The sequence below is a fragment of the Lathyrus oleraceus genome, chromosome 5 (genome assembly GCF_024323335.1).
Source record: "Lathyrus oleraceus cultivar Zhongwan6 chromosome 5, CAAS_Psat_ZW6_1.0, whole genome shotgun sequence".
Classification (NCBI taxonomy): domain Eukaryota; kingdom Viridiplantae; phylum Streptophyta; class Magnoliopsida; order Fabales; family Fabaceae; genus Lathyrus; species Lathyrus oleraceus.
Genome location: NC_066583.1, coordinates 405,382,612 through 405,400,713, shown reverse-complemented (window position 1 = coordinate 405,400,713; position 18,102 = coordinate 405,382,612). Strand labels below are relative to the sequence as shown.

The window sequence follows — 18,102 nt, the reverse complement described above, 5'->3', positions numbered from 1 at the left end:
CCCTAGGACGGACTATCTTGTCGAATGCCTTCTTAAGACGCCTTTGATAGAGTTGATCGTGACATAATGCCTTCAAGCGTTTCTCCTCAATTAGGTTGAACTCATTGAACCTTGTTTGAACCCATTCCGCCTCATCTAACTTAGCCTCCATCAAGATTCTCATCGAGGGAATCTCCATTTCTATAGGGAAGACTACTTCCATGCCATATACCAAGGAATAAGGGGTTGCCCCTGTTGAAGTATGTACTGATGTACGATAACCATGCAGCGTAAAAGGAAGCATCTCATGCCAATCCTTATATGTAATTACCATCTTCTGGATGATTTTCTTGATATTTTTGTTCGCAGCTTCAACAACCCCATTCATATTGGGCCGATATGGTGACGAGTTATGGTGTTCAATTTTGAATGTTGCACATAATTCCTCCATGATCTTGTTGTTGAGGTTGGACCCGTTATCAATGATGATTTTGCTGGGAACCCCATATCGACATATGATATTATTCTTTAGAAACCGAGCCACTACATGCTCTGTGACATTCGCATAGGAAGCGACTTCGACCCACTTGGTGAAATAGTCTATGGCCACCAAAATAAACCTATGACCGTTAGATGCTTTGGGTTATATTCTCACAATCATGTCAATTCCCCATATAGATAAAGGCCAAGGTGATGCTATAACATTTAATGGAGTCGGCGGTACATGCACTTTGTCAGCGTAGATTTGGCATTTGTAGCATGTTTTGGTGTGATGATAATAGTTAGCTTCCATTATTAACCACTAGTAACCGGCCCTCGGGATCTTCTTCTCCATAGCATGCCCATTTGTATGTGTGCCAAAGGATCCTTCGTGTATATCCTTCATAAGCTGATCGACTTCATGTTTGTCCATACATCTCAACAAAACCATGTCATAATTTTGCTTGTACAACACATCCCTATTCAAGAAGAACATCGACGCCAACCTTCGTATAATCCTTTTATCAAGGCTGGAAGCCTCTGCCGGGTATTCATGCTTCTCCGAATAATGTTTGATATCAAAGAACCAAGGTTTGTCATCCGATTCTTCTGCTGTTGTTAGACAGTGAGCGAGTTCATCAAAACGTCGGATTTAAATATTAGGCTGATGGTTAGGCCATATTAATTTGTACATGGAATCCAAGATTACCAAAGCATCTTCCATCTGATTCTTTTCTCGAGGAATATGAGAGAAAGTGATCTTGTCAAACTTTGGGAGTAACTTCAGCACATAATCCCGGTATGGAATTAAATTAGCATGTCTCGTTTCCCACTCACCTCTGATTTGATGTATCACTAGAGCGGAGTCTCCGAATACCTCAAGGATTTTGATCTTGAACTCAATAGCTTCTTCTAGCCCTAATATGTAGGCTTCATACTCAACCATGTTGTTCGTGCAGGTGAAGCAAAGCTTTGTAGTGAATGGTAAATGAAAATTCTTGGGAGATATCAGCACTTCCCCGATTCCATGACCTATTACATTTGAAGCACCGTCGAACATGAGAGTCCAACGTTCATCTGTTTCAGGTCCCTCCGCAAATTCAGGAGTTTCAGCGTCCTTGACAACCATGATTTCCTCATCTGGGAAGTCAAACTTTAAAGGTTAGTAATCCTCTACCGGCTGGTGAGCAAGATGGTCCACTAGTACGCTTCCCTTGATGGCCTTTTGTGCGAGGTATTGGATATCGTATTCTGATAACAACGTCTTCCATCGGGAAATTATATTGGTAAGAGCTAGTTTCTCGAATATGTACTTGATGGGATCCATTTTAGATACCAACAAAGTCGTATGAGTCAGCATCTACTGCCTAAGACGCTTAGCGGCCCATGCGAGTGCACAACAAGTCTTCTCGAACAATGAATATCTGGTCTCACAATCATTAAATTTCTTACTCATATAATATATGGCATGCTCTTTTTTACCAGTCTCATCTTATTGTCCCAACACACAACCCATAGATTCATCGAGTACTGTTACGTACATGATGAGAGGTCTTCCTTGGGCAGGGGGCGTCAAAATTGGTGGTTCTTGTAAGTATTCTTTGATTTTGTTGAAGGCTATTTGGCTGTCATCATTCCACTCCACCCCTTGATTTTTCCTTAGAAGCTTGAATATTGGTTTGCATGTGGCAGTAAGATGAGAGATAAACCTGGCGATGTAATTCAGTCTTCCCAAGAAACCACGAACCTCTTTCTCAGTCTTCGGTTGAATGGCTCTAACCTTGTCAGGATCCACTTCAATTCCTTTTTGGATTATAATGAAGCCTAAAAGCTTCCCAGATCGAATCCCAAATGTGCATTTGTTAGGGTTAAGTCTTAATCTAAACTTCCTTAGCCGAGCAAATAACTTCTCTAAGTTAGTGATGTGCTCTTCTTCTGTCTGGGATTTGGCAATCATATCGTCAGCATACACTTCAATCTCTTTATGAATCATGTCATGAAAGAGAGTCACCATAGCACGTTAATATATTGCTCCGGCGTTTTTCAAACCTAATGGCATCACCTTGTAACAGAAGGTGCCCCAAGGGGTAATGAACGTAGTTTTCTCCATGTCCTATGGATCCATTTTAATTTGGTTATACCCGGAGAAGCCATCCATGAAGGAAAATACGGAGAACTGAGCTGTGTTATCTACCAATACATCAATGTGAGGTAATGGGAAATCATCTTTGGGACTAGCTCTGTTTAGGTCTCGGTAGTCAATGCACATGCGGACTTTCCCATCTTTCTTTGGTACCGGTACAATGTTGGCAACCCATTGTGGGTACTTAGCAACTCCTAGGAAACCGGCATCAAACTGCTTTCGTACTTCCTCTCTGATCTTGAGAGCCATACCCGGACGAGTTCTTCTTAGCTTTTGTGTGACGGTAAAGCATTCTTTTATGAGGGGAAGCTTATGGGTAACAATATCAGTGTCTACCCCGGGCATATCTTGGTACGACCAAGCAAACACACCAACATACTCGTGGAGGAGCTCTATCAGTCTTGATTTCACTACATATTGAAGTGTGGCGCATATCCTTACTTCCTTCTTGTTGTCTTCTATTCCGAGATTGATGACCTCGATGTCCTCTTGTTTGAGTAACCTGACCAACTCTTCAGGGAGTTCACAATATTCCCCGCTTTCATCTTCGACTTGGTAAATTGGGCAGTCAAAATCATGCTAGACCATAGCAGTGGCGTTATCAATGGTCTCGGTGGTGTCTCTGTATGTTATGATTTATGCAGTTTATTTAGAAAGTGCGTGCATAAGAATTAATGCCATTTTTATTGTAAAAATAAAAAATGAAATGAAAGGAACACAAATTTGAATGCAAATTTCCATTTTATTAATGATAATTAAAGTTCTATAAAATAAGGAGGCCCTACAACACGCCATTATGCCTTGGGCAGAGCACATGGTTTTGATTAAAACAATAAAATTACTTTTGAAAGAATTGGGGGATTTCCACAGTCTTCTAGTTCTTTAGTTCTTCTTCGGGTGCCGCATGACGTATCCAGCTAGATACCACCTCTTCGTAAGCTTCTTCGTTGATTATTGCAACTTGATTGCCGAAAATATGACCAACACTGGTAAACGTCTCCTCAACAAAAGGAATTTGCTTTGTGTCCCGCTTTCTACTGGCTTCAACTGATGATGGTTCATACCCTAAACCAAACTTGTCGCACTTCTCGCACACCTATATCACCTTACCCCAACTTTGGGCATTCCCACTCTCTATCGCCGCTTTAGCTTCTTGCCAGGAGGCCATTGACGACTCTGATTTCGGTGGCTCAGATGTCTGTTGGACGGTCATTACGTTCACCACTTCCAATGACTAGAATGGTGTCTCAGTGATTTCACCGTCTACTTCAATATATCTGAAAGAAGTCAAGTGGCTAACTAGGATATCCTCCTCACCTCCAATCACGATCATTTTTTCATTCGTGATAAATTTTAGCTTTTGATGCAAGGTAGAAGTTACTACGCCCGCAAAATTAATCTATGGTCTTCCAAGTAAACAACTATATACGGGGTGTATGTCTATAACCTAGAATGTAATAGTGAAGATAGTCGGGCCAATCTTGATTGGTAAGTCAACCCCCCTATTACTGCTCGCCTTGAGTCATCAAACTCCTTCACTATCAGAGTGTTGGGTTTCATGTTTAGTCCTTCCAATGGTAATTTTACCAGAGTAGTCTTTGGCATAACGTTCAACGAAGAACCTGTGTCTACCAACGCTCTTGATAATATGGTGTTTATGCATCTTAAGGAGATATGCAGATCTTTGTTATGATTCTTCCCTTCAACCGGCAGTTCATCATCATTAAACCCTAAGAAATTTCCGGTGGTCACACAAGCTATCACATCATCAAATTGTTCCACTGTTATGTCCTTCGTTATATGAGCAACACTTAGCACCTTCATCAATGAGTCTCTATGTGCTTCTGAGCTGAGTAATAAGGACAACATGGAGATCTTTGAAGGGGTTTGATTCAATTGGTCTACTACTTTGTAGTCACTCTTCTTTATTATCCTTAGAAATTCCTCAGCCTCCTCGCGGGTGACAACAAATTTTGGAGATAAGTGCATTTCTTGCATTTCAAGATTTGGGATAGGGATTTGGACATGAGTAGCAACTTCCTTCTCTTTAGCCTTGGCATAAGTATCATCAGTCCTTGGTGTAAACACTTGGCCACTGCGCTTCATTCCAGCTGGTCCTACGATTGAGGTGACATTTGGTTCATTGATAACCAAAGGTCGGTCTTCCTGCCCCTGTTTAAAAGCTCTAGGATGATATATCCAAGGTACCACCTTTTCATCCTTGTATGTGAAGGGTGCTAGAAACTCTATCACCAATGGGGTTATGGGGATTTCCACCTTGACCGCGTCATAAGGAATAACAATCACAACTATCTCTTTTCCTTTCCTATCTTTGTCGCGGCGCTCGATTTGCATCACACCTTAATCCAACATTTGCTGGATAAAACTCTTCAAATCTTCAATGTTTTCTTCATCAGCTAAGTCTACTGGGATCAGACCACCTTTTAGCAATTGTGTACCTATCACGGCAATAGGAGTTTGAATTTCTTCAACTTTCTTGATCAACTCGCCTTTATCAATCTCTTCAATGGCACTGACTGATGCACCTCCATGTGTTGGCATGTGATTAGTTTTCACGTTCGGGCGTCTTGGAGTGAAGGTAATAGCCATGGCCTCAATTAAATCTTGTACACGATTCTGGAACGCAAAACAATTTTCCAGGGGATGGCCGGATGCTCCTATATGAAACTCACAATGGGCGTTAGCATCATATCCGGGAGGATATGGGAAAGTGGTCGGCTTTAATCATCTCAAAGTCAAAATCCCTTCCTTTTGTAAGTATGGGAATATATGTCTCTAGGGCACGGCTAAAGGTTCAAGCTGCCTTCGTGGCGGCCTTGGGTTGAATTGTCGTTGCGGAACGACATTCCGTTGTTGTCATTGTTGTGGGGGTTGTTGCTGATAAACATGTTGTTGTTGTGTCAGTTGCTGGTAGGGTATGGGCACCACGACGGCGACTTGGTCATATGAAGTCTGTTGCTTCCCCTTATAACCCCTAGATATATCATTTGTATCACCTTCTCTTTTCTTCTGGAAACCTCCAGAATACTTTTTTGGTGTGTTGGGGGTTACTACAGCTCCTTGGATTTTTCCATCCCTTAAACCTTTCTCTATACGGTCACCAATTGTCACTAAATGAGCAAAGTCTGACGTTGCACTGCTCACCAACCTATCTTCGGTTGACAGTGATTAGACCGGTCCTTGACCTTTTGATATCTAGCTTGTAGTGTAGGGGCTCAAGGTTCATAGTCAATGCCTTTATCCCTAACTTCTGCCTAGACATTTCAATTCTTTTCGTCCGTCGGGATGCTCCTTTTTGCCTAAGTCGCGCTTTCGGGTTTTCGACTCAGCGAGCTCCATATATGTTCCCTAACTTTTGCATGGACAATTCATTTTTTAGTCCATCGGGATAGCCATTTTTGCCTAGATAAACCTTGCGGAGATTAATCTAGCGGGCTTTCATCATTTCTTTTTAGGAATAATAGTTTTTGACTATGTCTGCATTCACCGATGATGGTAAGTCTTCCCCATCCATTGTTGTGAGGATTAGAGACTCGCCTGAGAAGGCCTTTTTAACAACGAAAGGTTCCTCATAGTTGGGAGTGCATTTGCCTCGCGGGTCTGAGTGAATAGCAGAATACCTTTTGAGCACGAGTTCTCCAGCGTGGTACTCACGAGGAAGAACCTTCTTGTCAAAAGCTCGTTTGAGACGTCTTTGGTATAGCTGACCATGGCAGACAACCTTCAAACGCTTCTCTTCGATCAAATTCATCTAGTCATACCGTGATTGAACCTATTCAGCTTCATCAAGATCAGCTTCCATGATGAGTCTTTGTGAAGGAATCTGGACTTCAACTGGTAAGACAACCTCCATCCCATATACCAATGAGTATGGAGTTACCCCAGTGGATGTGCGGATTGAGGTTCTGTAACCGTACAGAATAAAGGGTAACATCTCATGCCAGTCCTTGTATGTCTTGACCATCTTCTAGACGATTCTCTTGATATTCTTGTTAGCTGCTTCTACGGAGCCATTCATCTTGGATTGATATGTTGAAGGGTTGTGGTGCTCGATCTTGAATTCTTCGTACAACTCCTTCATCATAGTGTTGTTAAGGTTACTGGCATTGTCAGTGATGATATTACTAGGTATCCCATAGCGACAGATCATCTCTTTCTTGATAAACCGAGTAAGCAGTTGTCGAGTGACATTAGAATATGAAGTAGCTTCGACCCATTTCGTGCAGTAATCGATAGCGACTAGGATGAATCGATGTACATTGGAAGCTTTGGGCTCTATCATCCCAAGCATATGGATGCCCCACATAGAAAAAGGCCATGGAGACATCATAACATTCAATGGAGTTGGTGGCACAAAGATCTTGTCACCATATATCTGGCACTTATGGCATCTTTTCACAAAATTGTAGCAATCAACCTCCATTGTCGTCCAACAATAACCAGCCTGAAGGATCTTCTTGGCCATAGCAGGACCCTTTACATGTACACCCTCGCAACCTTCGTGTATGGACTTTATGATTGTACTAGCTTCGTGTCTATCCATGCATCTGAGCAGTACAGAATCATAATTCGTTTTGTATAGTACATCACCATTTAGGAAGAACCTGGAAGAGAGTCTTCTCAGAGCTTTCTTATCGGTTATGGATATACCCTCGGGATATCGCTGTTTCTCCAGAAATGTTTTTAATTCATAGAACCAAGGCTTATCGTCAGGATCAGCCTCAATTGCTAGACAATGTGCTGGTTCGTCTAAGTGGTCAATCTGGATGGATGGTGCTTCATTCTTCCATTTGACCTTGAACATAGATGCCAACGTGGCTAGAGTGTCTGCTAATTGATTTTCCTCCTTAAAAATATGATGAAAAGAGATTTCATCAAAATAAGGTATCAGTTTTCTGATGTGCTCTTTATAAGGTATCAACTTGCTGTCCCGAGTCCCCCAATCACCTTTCACCTGACTGATTACCAGAGCTGAATCACCAAATACCTCAAGAATCTTGATCCTCAAGTCGATTTTCGCCTCTAAATCGTAGATACATGCCTCATATTCTGCCATATTGTTGGTGCATTCAAAACACAATCTAGCGGTAAACGAAAGGTGGAAACCAGTTGGAGAAGTGATAGCAACACCTATACCATGGCCTTGAGCATTGGAAGCACCGTCGAACACGAGCGTCCATTGCGATCCTGGTTCAGGGCCTTCCTCAGAGCTTACCTCGAAGCCTGACATAGTGAAGTCTCTAATAAACATGATGTCCTCATCTAGAAGTCAAACCTCAACGGTTGATAACCTTCGACGGGCAGGTGGGGAAGGTAGTCAGACAGAACACTCCCTTTTACTACTTTTTGGGTCACATACTGTATATCATACTCGGTTAACAACATTTGCCACCGGGAAATTCTACCAGTAACAGCAGGCTTTTCGAATATATACTTTATCGGATCCATCTTGGATATCAATAAAGTAGTGTGGCAAATCATATATTGTTTTAGGCGTCGAGCAACCCAAGTCAAAGCACAACAAGTCTTCTCTAAAAGTGAGTATCGGGTCTCACATTCAGTGAATTTCTTGCTGAGATATTATATAGCATGTTCTTTCTTGCCTGTGTCATCGTGTTGACCCAAAACGCAACCCATGGATTCATCGAGTACTGTGAGGTACATAATGAGAGGCCTACCATAAACTGGCAATATCAAGATTGGTGGTTCTTGCAAGTACTTTTTTATTTTATCGAATGTTGCTTAGCAATCGTTGTTCCACACAATCAATTGGTTTTTTCTCAGCAATTTGAATATCGGTTTGCAGGTAGCCGTCAAATGAGATATGAATCTAGAGATGTAATTAAGTCGCCCAAGGAAGCCTCGTACTTCTTTTTCTGTTCAGGGAGCTGGCATTTCTTGGATGGCTCGAACTTTGTCAGGATCTACCTCAATACCCTTCTGAATGACTATGAAACCCAAGAGTTTACTGGATCGGACCCCAAAAGTACATTTAGCCGGATTCAGGCGTAATTTAAACTTTCGGAGTCTGACAAACAATTTTCTCAGGTTTACCAAGTGATCTTCCTCAGTTCTGGATTTGGCAATCATGTCATCCATATAAACCTCAATCTTTTCATGAATTATGTCGTTGAAAAGGGTTACCATGGCGCGTTGATATGTTGCCCCTTCATTTTTCAAGCCGAATGGCATGACTTTGTAGCAGTAAGTTCCCCAAGGCGTGATAAAAGTTGTCTTCTCCATATTTACTGGCGACATCTTTATCTGATTATACCCGGAGAACCCATCCATGAAAGAAAAGACGGATAATTGAGTTGTATTGTCAACTAAGACATCAATATGAGGCAAAGGGAAGTCATCCTTTGGACTCACTCTATTAAGGTCTCGATAGTCTACACACATTCTGACTTTGCCATCTTTCTTTAGAACTGAAACGATATTAGCAACCCACTGCGGATATTCAGAAATGGCTAAGAAGCCAGCGTCTAGCTGTTTCTTAACCTCTTCATTGATCTTGAGTGCCATATCGGGTCTAGTCCTTCTGAGCTTTTGTTTGACTGGAGGGTATTCAGGCTTGAGTGACAGGTGATGTTCAACAATGCTGGTGTCTAATCCTGGCATATTTTGATACGACCAACCGAAGACGTTAACATATTCACGCAACAAGTCTACCAACTCGGAGTGTACATGCTCGGTAAGAGATGCCCCAACTTTTACCTCTTTTTTGTCAGTTTCAGAACCCAAGTTAATGACATCCACTGGTTCTTTGTATGGCTGAATCTCTTTCTTTTCGTGCTCAAGGAGCCGTGCTAGCTCAGCTGGTAATTCACAATCTTCCTCACTGTCGTCTTCAGCTTGGTTGATTAGAAATCTAGATTTACAGTTGATTTTATCCATGTCGTAATCGATGGTTTTATTTTCTCTGCATATGATGAGCTTATTTTAGTATGCTTTTTTGAAACAAAGTGGAAAAAATAAAAATAAATCTTTTGTCATTTTGTTGTTTTAGTGAAAAAGAAAAATAACTGAAGGAATGGGAACACAAGTTTTGCATGCAAAAAGTACTTTTTATTTATTCACATAATACTTTTAAACATGGGGCCCCTTACAAGCTATCCTCTCGTCTCAGGCGAGGACGAGGGATGGAGAAAACAAAATGCATTACGTTTTTTCTTAGTACACCATGGGAATCACGGTGGTTGTCCAATTGGGAAGCTTGAACCCTGGAGGACATCTCCGAACAAGGCTGGGTGCCCCTGGCTTGCTACTACTAGGATCCCCAATAACTGCCACAGTATGCTCATCTTGATAGCCAGCGCTGTTGAACTTAACCGGGTTGAATTGCTTTTTCTTCGGACTCATCTTGCATGTTTCCGGGTGATAATCGATACCAAACCTATCACGCTTTTCTTCCACATTGACGACCTTACCCCAACTGGGAAGCGCGCCTTTCTCCAATTTCTGCTTGACACTCTTTGCTGAGGATAGGATGGTAGCGGATGATTGGTTTTTGTTGGTTGTAGTGGAAATGACATCTTGAAACTCTAAACAGTGGAGCGTAACCTCAAAGATTCCTTCATCTGTTTCAACATATCTAAAGAAGGAGAGTTCACTGACCAACAAATCTTCTTCACCATACACAATTACCAGTTTGTCATCTATCAAGTATTTCAGCCTTTGGTGCAATGTGGAAGTGACAGCCCCAGCGGCATGAATCCATGGTCTTCCTAACAGACAATTGTAAGCTGGGTTGATGTCCATGACTTGGAATATGATGCTGAACTGGTGGTGTCCAACACAGATAGGCAACTCAACCTCCCCAATTACCTGCCTTCAGGAACCTTTGAAAGCTCTAACGATCAATGCACCGGTCCTCATCTCGGGCCCTTTAAACTGTAATTAGCTTAATTTAGATTCTGGAAATACATTAAGTGAAGATCCAGTATCAACGAGGACTCGGGATAATAGAGAGTCAGTACATGTGACCGAAATGTGTAGTGCTTTGCTATGGGCATTTCCCTCAGGAGGTAGCTCTGCTTCATTAAATCCTAGATACCTATTGGCGGTGATATTGGTAACCACGTCGTCAAATTGATTGATCGTGATATCTTGCATCACGTGAGCGGTATTAGAACTTTCAGCAATGCTTTGCGATGAGCCTCAGAACTCAATAGCAAAGACAAAATTGATATTTTGGAGGGCATTTGATTCAACTGGTCAACAATCTTGAAGTCACTTTTCTTGATCAATTTGAGGAACTATTGGCTTTCCTCAAAAGTGCTACTCTTCTTGTGACCATCGGCCTTTTACCCTTAGATGCTTCAGACTCGGCAACTTTATTGTCAATAACCTTCGTCAACACCGGAGCAGTCGTCATGGTCGGAGCGGTAGGTACGGTTGTCCATGCTTGCGGAGTTGGAGTAGGAACGACCTTCTTCTTAGGCGGAATAACCATGGGTACTGGAGACACCCTAGGAGTGTATTTAGGAGCGAATACACAGCCATTTCGAGTCATGCCTCCCGTTCCAGCAATGTTGACGATTTCTGTGTCAGGAATGCGGATTTCTTTTCCTCCCAAATACGCTGTAGTCTCATAATTATAAGGCACTGCCTTGGTATTCTGATACGGGAACAGAGTGGGAACGCAGAAATGAATCAGATGAATAATCTTAGGAGGAGCTTCAAACTTCTTTTTTCTGTACACAATTGTTTTAACCCTTGATCCATCAACTCTTGCACACAACCCTTCAGCTGGTCGCAATTATCCGGATCAAACTCGCATACTGTGCAATCATCATGCACACCTTCTAGAAACCCAAATTGTTCAAGCTTTTATAACAAAACGGACATCAGGGTCTGCACTTCTTCAACCCTTAGTATAGATTTGGTAGTCTCTTCTTCGATCACATCATTGACTGTTGTGCCATTGTAGTTCGGCAAGGGATTTGTCTTTACATTTGGTTTTTCTTCGGAAAATGACAGAATCACTTGGTCAATTAACTCTTGGATCCTCTTTTTGAGAGCCCAACAGTCCTCGGTGGAATTTCCTATATACCCTCCGTGGAAAGCGCATGTGGCATTAGGATTGTGACTGCGATTGAAAGGAGGAGAAGCCGCTGGAAGTTCTCTTGGTACAATAGCTCCCATGTGGATCAAATATGGCACTAACTCTGCGTATGGCACCGGGATCTTATCGAACTGGGGACGATTACCAAAGTTGCCTCTATTATTCTGACCTCGATTTTATCCTCTGTTATCACGATTATATTGTTGGTTCGAATTTTTCTGAGCAAGTGTTGATTGTTGATTGCCTTTCTGCGGTTGGTACTGGAATGGCGGTTGCTGATATTGAGCTACGTCGACGTACGGATATGGGTAATACGACATAGGGGCCATCAAAAATTGATATCAGGGGCGAGCCTTCGCCGTCACAATGTTTGCTTCCCCCTTATTCTTTTTAGTGAAGCCCCCATGCGGTCTATTGTTGGTTGTCTGTTGTGCGGTTGTGTTTGTGATTTCCCCTAATTTCAGCCCACTCTTAACACGTTCCCATTGGTTACCATATCAGCTAAATTTGTCGATGAACTTCCGATCATTGTCAGATAATGCTGGTCGAACCCTACACGCCATTTCACGCCAACGTTGAGCATATTCCTTGAAGGTTTCATTAGATCTTTGAGACTGATTCTGTAGTTGAAGCCTCGTCGGAGCTATGTCAAGTTTGTACTTATATTGTTTCAAGAATGCCTCAGATAGGTCCTTCCATGACCGGATTTTTGAGCGCTCTAAACCCATGTACCAATCCAAGGAAGCCTCAGACAGCCTATCCCAGAAGCAATGGATGAGGAGGTTGTCATTATCAATGTATGAGGCCATTTTCCTGCAATACATGGTGATGTGACTGCGAGGACAGCTGAGGCCCTTGTATTTCGGAAGGTCAGACACCTTGAATTTCTGAGGTAGTACCACGTTCGGGACCAAGCAGAGGTCTCGAGCGTCTATGTCGAAGGCGGAGAAACCCTCGATGGCCCTTATTCTGTCATCCAAGAGCTGGTAATCTGCAGGTCTGGCCAGATCAGCAGCGGGAGGAGCGACCTAACTGGCCGATCGGGAAGCTTCTAGAGCACCAGTGCAGGCATATTTGGGGTGAACCACATCTGAGGCGGGTAAGAGAAACCCAGTGGCACAATCTGAGCAGCATGAGTTGGCTGAGGATATTGCATTCCATCCTGAGCATTCGGGGCCTTAGGTGCCCCTATCTGCACGTTCTGGAGTGCAAGGTATGTCACCATGGGCATGGGAGTCGCCCTAGGATAACCAAGTAGAAAAACTGGGACTTGACTTGCGCTCGCGGCTAAGCGGTCTGATTGGGGATTTGGAAGTGGAGGTGCGGGCCTCGGTAGTCTTATTCATCATCAGGGATGCCATCAGGAACCTGACCTTGGTTGTTATCCGGATCAACATCAATGACCGGAGTGGTTTGAATAGTAGGGAGAGCCCACGGGAAACCAGTGTTTCCAACAGCAGCAGCGGCAGAGAGAGTCAGGTGAGTGAAGAAAGCCCCCCAACTGTAAAGACTGGCAACTAGATGTTGGGGCATTCCCTATGGGTAGGCAGAAGCAAGCCTATCGGAGTCCATAGGGACCATTTGACGGTTTCCTAAGTTGGGCACAACAGTTTCCGCCGGAGTGTTGACGGTAGTGCCAGCAGTAGCAGTAGGAATGGTCACCCCAGCAGCATGGGTGACATTGGCAGCAGTGGAGGTAGGATTCCTCTAAGACTAGAGAATCTAAAGGATAGTCTCCATATTCCCCCTGAAAAGGTTCATTTCACCTTGCACCTGGGAAAGGGACTCGCGAACAACAACATTGTCGGCTTCGTATTCGACCATGATCTTTGTTTTGTTGGAACGTATGTAGTATTGATGACGAGTCGTCGTTGTTGCTGTGGAAAAACGGCGAGTGTAAGCATTTTGTTTTCTAGAGGCTTTTGGCAAATAAATGTGTGGATGCATGTATGTATGCAAAAAGATTTGATATGTACATTTATTGGTTTTTTCATTTTTATTTTTAAAGGAAAACAGTTCCAAGGAATCTGCGAGTTTGTTTATTTAACACAAGCAAATACAAAGCATAAAGAGAGACAGTTTATGAAGCCAATAACCGAGAAACTCTTTTATTCAATGTTGAGAAAACGGAATACAAGTACAATAAGGAAATTCCCATCGGGCTACAACAGTATCACATTGGTTCTATCAGACCTCAATCTAGGGAATTACAAGCAACTAGAAGCAATTGGATAACAACTCTTCATAGTAAGTCTGAGATTTGGGGGACAGGCAGGTGCCCCACTTTCCCAATATCCCACTCCCTTCAGGTGGTAAGTCGTGATTTGGTTCGCTTGGAACATTATTCACAACTGTCTTCCCTCGGTTGGAGAGGTCTACAGGATGCTTGTTCGCTTGTGTGTGGGTGTCTTCCAAGTTTTCATGTGATAGCCCTTTTAACTCTCGAATCTTTTCTAGTCTCTGGTTCAGCTCATACTGATTTTGTCGAAGGGTGACTTCTAGCTATTTGGTGCGGCTTTTCTCATCCTTCAACTCTTTCTTACAAGCTTCTAACAGACTTTGGAGTTTCTTGGTTTGTTCCATGTGTTCAATTTCCGCTTTGCTGGCTCTGTATTGAGCTTCGGCTAATTGCTTCTTTTTGGTTGTCAGGCTAGCGTAAGTCCCTTTGAGGGTGTCACCCACTTTGAGTCTTTTGAAAACCTCTATCTGTACCTTGTCATCTGCTTGACGAACTCGGTCTCTCTTCTGATTCAGATTGAACGTCAAGGTTTCTTTCTCAAAAGAGATCTTACCAAGCCTAGATTTGAGATCAACATTCTCTTTCTCTAGGGTCTTGATAACATTCTTCAATTCACCGACTTCGGGATTTGGATGGTTCTTTGGCTCGAGAGGCTGGACGTTCATGGACGGTTCGGGCGGGAATGACAACAAAATCTCACTATCTCTACTCTTGACCCAACTAGTGTAAGATTCCATAGCGATACAATTCTTTTTACCTATCTCTGCTCTTCCTTGAAGACGAATCGATCCCCAAGCCTTGACAATATTCTTGATCAACTTTGGCTCTTCGACCCCTTCATATAAGACAAAACCTTTTACACTCTTGAGATCAGGTTTGTTCATCATAGGGCATCCTAGTTGTCGCAATGCTAACCTTGGGTTGTAGTTGATTCCTCCTTTTGTACCAAGAAGAGGTACATTAGGAAAATCCCCACAGTTGAGGATGAGCTTGATACCATCGTAAACTCGAGAATACCAAGGAATATCTTCAGCTTTTAAGGACATGATCTGTTGGGACCACTTCAAGTTTTCCTTGTTCTCAACAAAAGGGCCTTTGCTGGGTAGATGCAAAATAAACCATCTATACAACAAAGGGGTACAGGAAACGATAGTCTCTTTCTTCTTCTGAGTCCTCACATGGATGGAGTAGTAAGTATCAGCGAGAAGAGTAGGAATAGGATTATGAGTCAGGAAGATATGAATAGTAGCCAAGTCTACGAATTCCTCCATATTTGGAAACAATACGCCCCCATAGATAAGTAAAGCTAGATTGGCGTTGAAGGTCATCCAACTCCCAGCTTCGGCGAATGCAATAGCTTTGTCCACTAGAAACTTAGAGTTGAAGCCATGGATTCCACCCCTGGGCTTCAGGTTCAGTTCTATTTCCTTCTTTCCCATGTGTAGAGCTTCAGCAAGGTCTTGATATTTAGGAAGTTCCTTAGTGCGAACGTAGGACACCTGGTTCTTGATCTTAATACCCAGAATATGTGAGTACTCTTCCAAAGTAGGCGCCAACTGGTAATCTTGGAAAGTAAAGCATATCAGTGGTGGATCATAGAATTGCACCAGAGTGTGCACAACAGTGATGTTGACTTCAGTGTTCAGAATGCCCAAAAAGTTACCACAAGCTTCCTTGAAGTCATCTTTGTGTCCCAGATCTAAACGTGCCCCAAGTCCTCTCAATACAGCCAACTGAGGTTCCACAAACTTGTAATTATGGATGTTCTTTCTCTCAGGATTCATGCCTCGCTTCAAATGCTTGGTAAACAAACTGGACTCTTGGATTCTTGGAAAAGACATGCATATGCAAAAACTTGGTCATGATGAATGATAATGAAATGATAAGATGATATAAGTTACATGGATTCAAAACTCTGGCAAGTTCTTAATAATCTGTAAGTGCCACATGTTGCAAGTTCAAAAGTTCGACGTAACATGAGTATCAAGGTAGGTAGAGTCTAGGGTTTCCTGCTATAAAAACCCATATCCCCCTCACAGGCGTGGATTATGCTCCAAGGTGGTCCCTAGAAGGTCTCCCGGAGTCATCGACTCGAAATGGAAATACTCTGCCATAGTGAATACTCACAGGACAAAATGTACTTCCAAGTGAATCTAGTCTGGGTGTGGTTCTCGTGACAACCCAACGTGCGAAACACAAGCGTACACGACTATCCACGAGTCTAACCTATGTGTATACTAAGCTCGGTTACAGAGTTTTCCTCTCATGTAGTCTAACCCATCCCAAGAACAACACAACAGATATATCCATAATATAAAGCGAATAAGAAACGCGATAAATAAAAGCTAGTAAATCTATAAAGGTAAGCACCTAAAACTAGCGAGAGAACAACCTAAACTAGGCTTGACTCCTTTTAGCGACTAGGAAGCACTCCAAGTAGTGAAGTGTCCCCAGTAGAGTCGCCAGCTAAAGCTAGCGGAAATATACCCGAACGTATCGCACGCTCGAACATACAACAAAGTCGCCATCGAACTTTATTTATCCCCAAAGGGAAGGGAAAACATCTATAAAACCCCGGGGAAAGAGATATGTTGGGTAAGGAAGTCGGTTATGCAAGGGGAAGGTATTAGCACCCCAAACATCCATGGTACTCCATGGGAACCATTTTGATTGTTCTCGCTCGAATAGGTGCTATATCTAAGATTACTTGCAAAAGAATGGGAAAAGGGAAGAAATAGATAAAGTGCTCGGTGAGGATTAGGGCCCTCATGCCTTCGTATCCTCATAGTGCAATGAGGAATTCAGAGCTCCTTAGTTCGAAGAACTAATGGTGGGAGATGAAAGGAAGTGTGATCAAGGTATGGTCTGAACCAAAGAATATTGTTTTGAACTCCAACAAGGGTGAAAACGTGAACCCAAGAGTAAATAGGTATGAACCAACAAGTGAGGGCCTACAACACTTGTATCACTGTATTGGAACAACCGAAAAGAAAGGAATTAGGTGTTTGGGTTAAGGGCCAAACAACTCTTGGTTCACAAGGAGGTACAAGATGGAGCACAAAGGTATAGTGTATTTGGCTCAAAGAATAGGTATATCACGCGAAGTGAAAGAAGGTAGTGTATGAATGTATCGTCGGATGAATGGAATGAAGTGACCGAAGTCACAGAAATGAGTATCTGATGATAAGTGACTGAAGAAGTATTGTTTGAGATCGAAAGGTGAAAGTGTATTGGAATCCATAAGAGAAATGAGATTTCTACCATAAAGGGAAACAACTTTAACTGCTACAGGGTGTTAGCTAAAAAGAAGGAATTAAGTGTTTGGGTTAAGGGCCAAACGACTCTAGGTAGAAATGCGGACTATTCGTTAGGTGTCCTAAAAGGGTGTATATGAAATTCCAAAGAAAGTGTATTTCAATGTCAAAGAGACAGTTATGTCACTGGGTGAACGATTTATGATCGAAGGTAAATAATGAATAGTGAAAGATATGGATGATGCCCTAAGGCGAAGGAAGAATAATTAGAAGTATGCTCGCCAAGGATTCGCATCCTCGTGCCTACGTATTCTCATTTTGCAATGAGAAAGTCAGAGCAATCGTAGTTCGGAACTACGAGAATAGAAAGAGAGAGATATTTGTCTAAGCAACGGGGACTCATAAGACAAACACTAAGTCAAGGAATAACTACAACCCAAGGAGTAGAGTATCACGTACTGGGGGATAAACAATTCGAGATCAAATAAGGATAGTATCTTGGATCCAAGAGAAGGATATACTCTTAATCGAAGAGCAAGGTAGGCATTTACTAATACATGGACTAGCAGGCCACCATTATAAGGTAAATCCAAAAAGAAAGGCTGAATTAAGTGTTTGGGTTAAGGTCCAAACAACTCTTGATTGATGAGATGGACTGTCATCAGGACGTCCTAAAAGGATGGACAAGGAGTCCAAGGAGAAGTATGATTGATCTCAAAAAGATGGTATAGATAGAATGAATGGAGAATGATTGATTTATAAATAGGGTAGCAATAGATAAGGTAGCTAGCAAAGAATTTGAATTCTCCTGCCTACATATCCTTATAGTGCAATAAGGAAATCAGAGCTTTCGTAGTTCAGCCCACTAGGGCTGAAAAGAAATTGATGGAGGCAAGAGGAAATGTATGGTTGAGATCGA

The 18,102-nt window shown here is 42.5% G+C and overlaps 3 protein-coding genes across 3 annotated transcripts; all 3 read right to left on the bottom strand.

The window, feature by feature from the left end:
- Positions 1 to 1,111: 1,111 nt before the first annotated feature.
- Positions 1,112 to 1,588, bottom strand: LOC127081063 (uncharacterized). The gene has a single exon (XM_051021350.1). It carries the CDS (start codon positions 1,586 to 1,588, stop codon positions 1,112 to 1,114), a length of 477 nt encoding a protein of 158 aa, XP_050877307.1.
- A 4,807-nt stretch (positions 1,589 to 6,395) lies between these two features.
- On the bottom strand, positions 6,396 to 9,520 carry LOC127081062 (uncharacterized). The gene is made up of 4 exons (XM_051021349.1): positions 8,996 to 9,520; positions 7,983 to 8,071; positions 6,694 to 7,863; positions 6,396 to 6,528 (listed from the first exon to the last, which is right to left on the bottom strand). Exons 1-4 carry the CDS (start codon positions 9,518 to 9,520, stop codon positions 6,396 to 6,398), a joined length of 1,917 nt encoding a protein of 638 aa, XP_050877306.1.
- Positions 9,521 to 14,192: 4,672 nt separating this feature from the next.
- Positions 14,193 to 15,713, bottom strand: LOC127081061 (uncharacterized). The gene is made up of 2 exons (XM_051021348.1): positions 14,876 to 15,713; positions 14,193 to 14,764 (listed from the first exon to the last, which is right to left on the bottom strand). Exons 1-2 carry the CDS (start codon positions 15,711 to 15,713, stop codon positions 14,193 to 14,195), a joined length of 1,410 nt encoding a protein of 469 aa, XP_050877305.1.
- Positions 15,714 to 18,102: the final 2,389 nt, after the last annotated feature.

Excerpts from the sequence above, each read along its gene's own strand:
- LOC127081062 (XM_051021349.1), bottom strand. The coding sequence starts at position 9,520 with ATGGATAAAATCAACTGTAAATCTAGATTTCTAATCAACCAAGCTGAA. Across the intron at positions 8,072-8,995 it reads ACTATCGAGACCTTAATAGA|ATGGATCCGATAAAGTATAT; the intron begins GTGAGTCCAAAG and ends TTGATATCCAAG. Across the intron at positions 7,864-7,982 it reads TTAACCGAGTATGATATACA|AGACTTCACTATGTCAGGCT; the intron begins GTATGTGACCCA and ends CATGTTTATTAG.
- LOC127081063 (XM_051021350.1), bottom strand. The coding sequence starts at position 1,588 with ATGGTTGTCAAGGACGCTGAAACTCCTGAATTTGCGGAGGGACCTGAA.
- LOC127081061 (XM_051021348.1), bottom strand. The coding sequence starts at position 15,713 with ATGAATCCTGAGAGAAAGAACATCCATAATTACAAGTTTGTGGAACCT. Across the intron at positions 14,765-14,875 it reads TCCTAATGTACCTCTTCTTG|GGGTCGAAGAGCCAAAGTTG; the intron begins GTACAAAAGGAG and ends TCTTATATGAAG.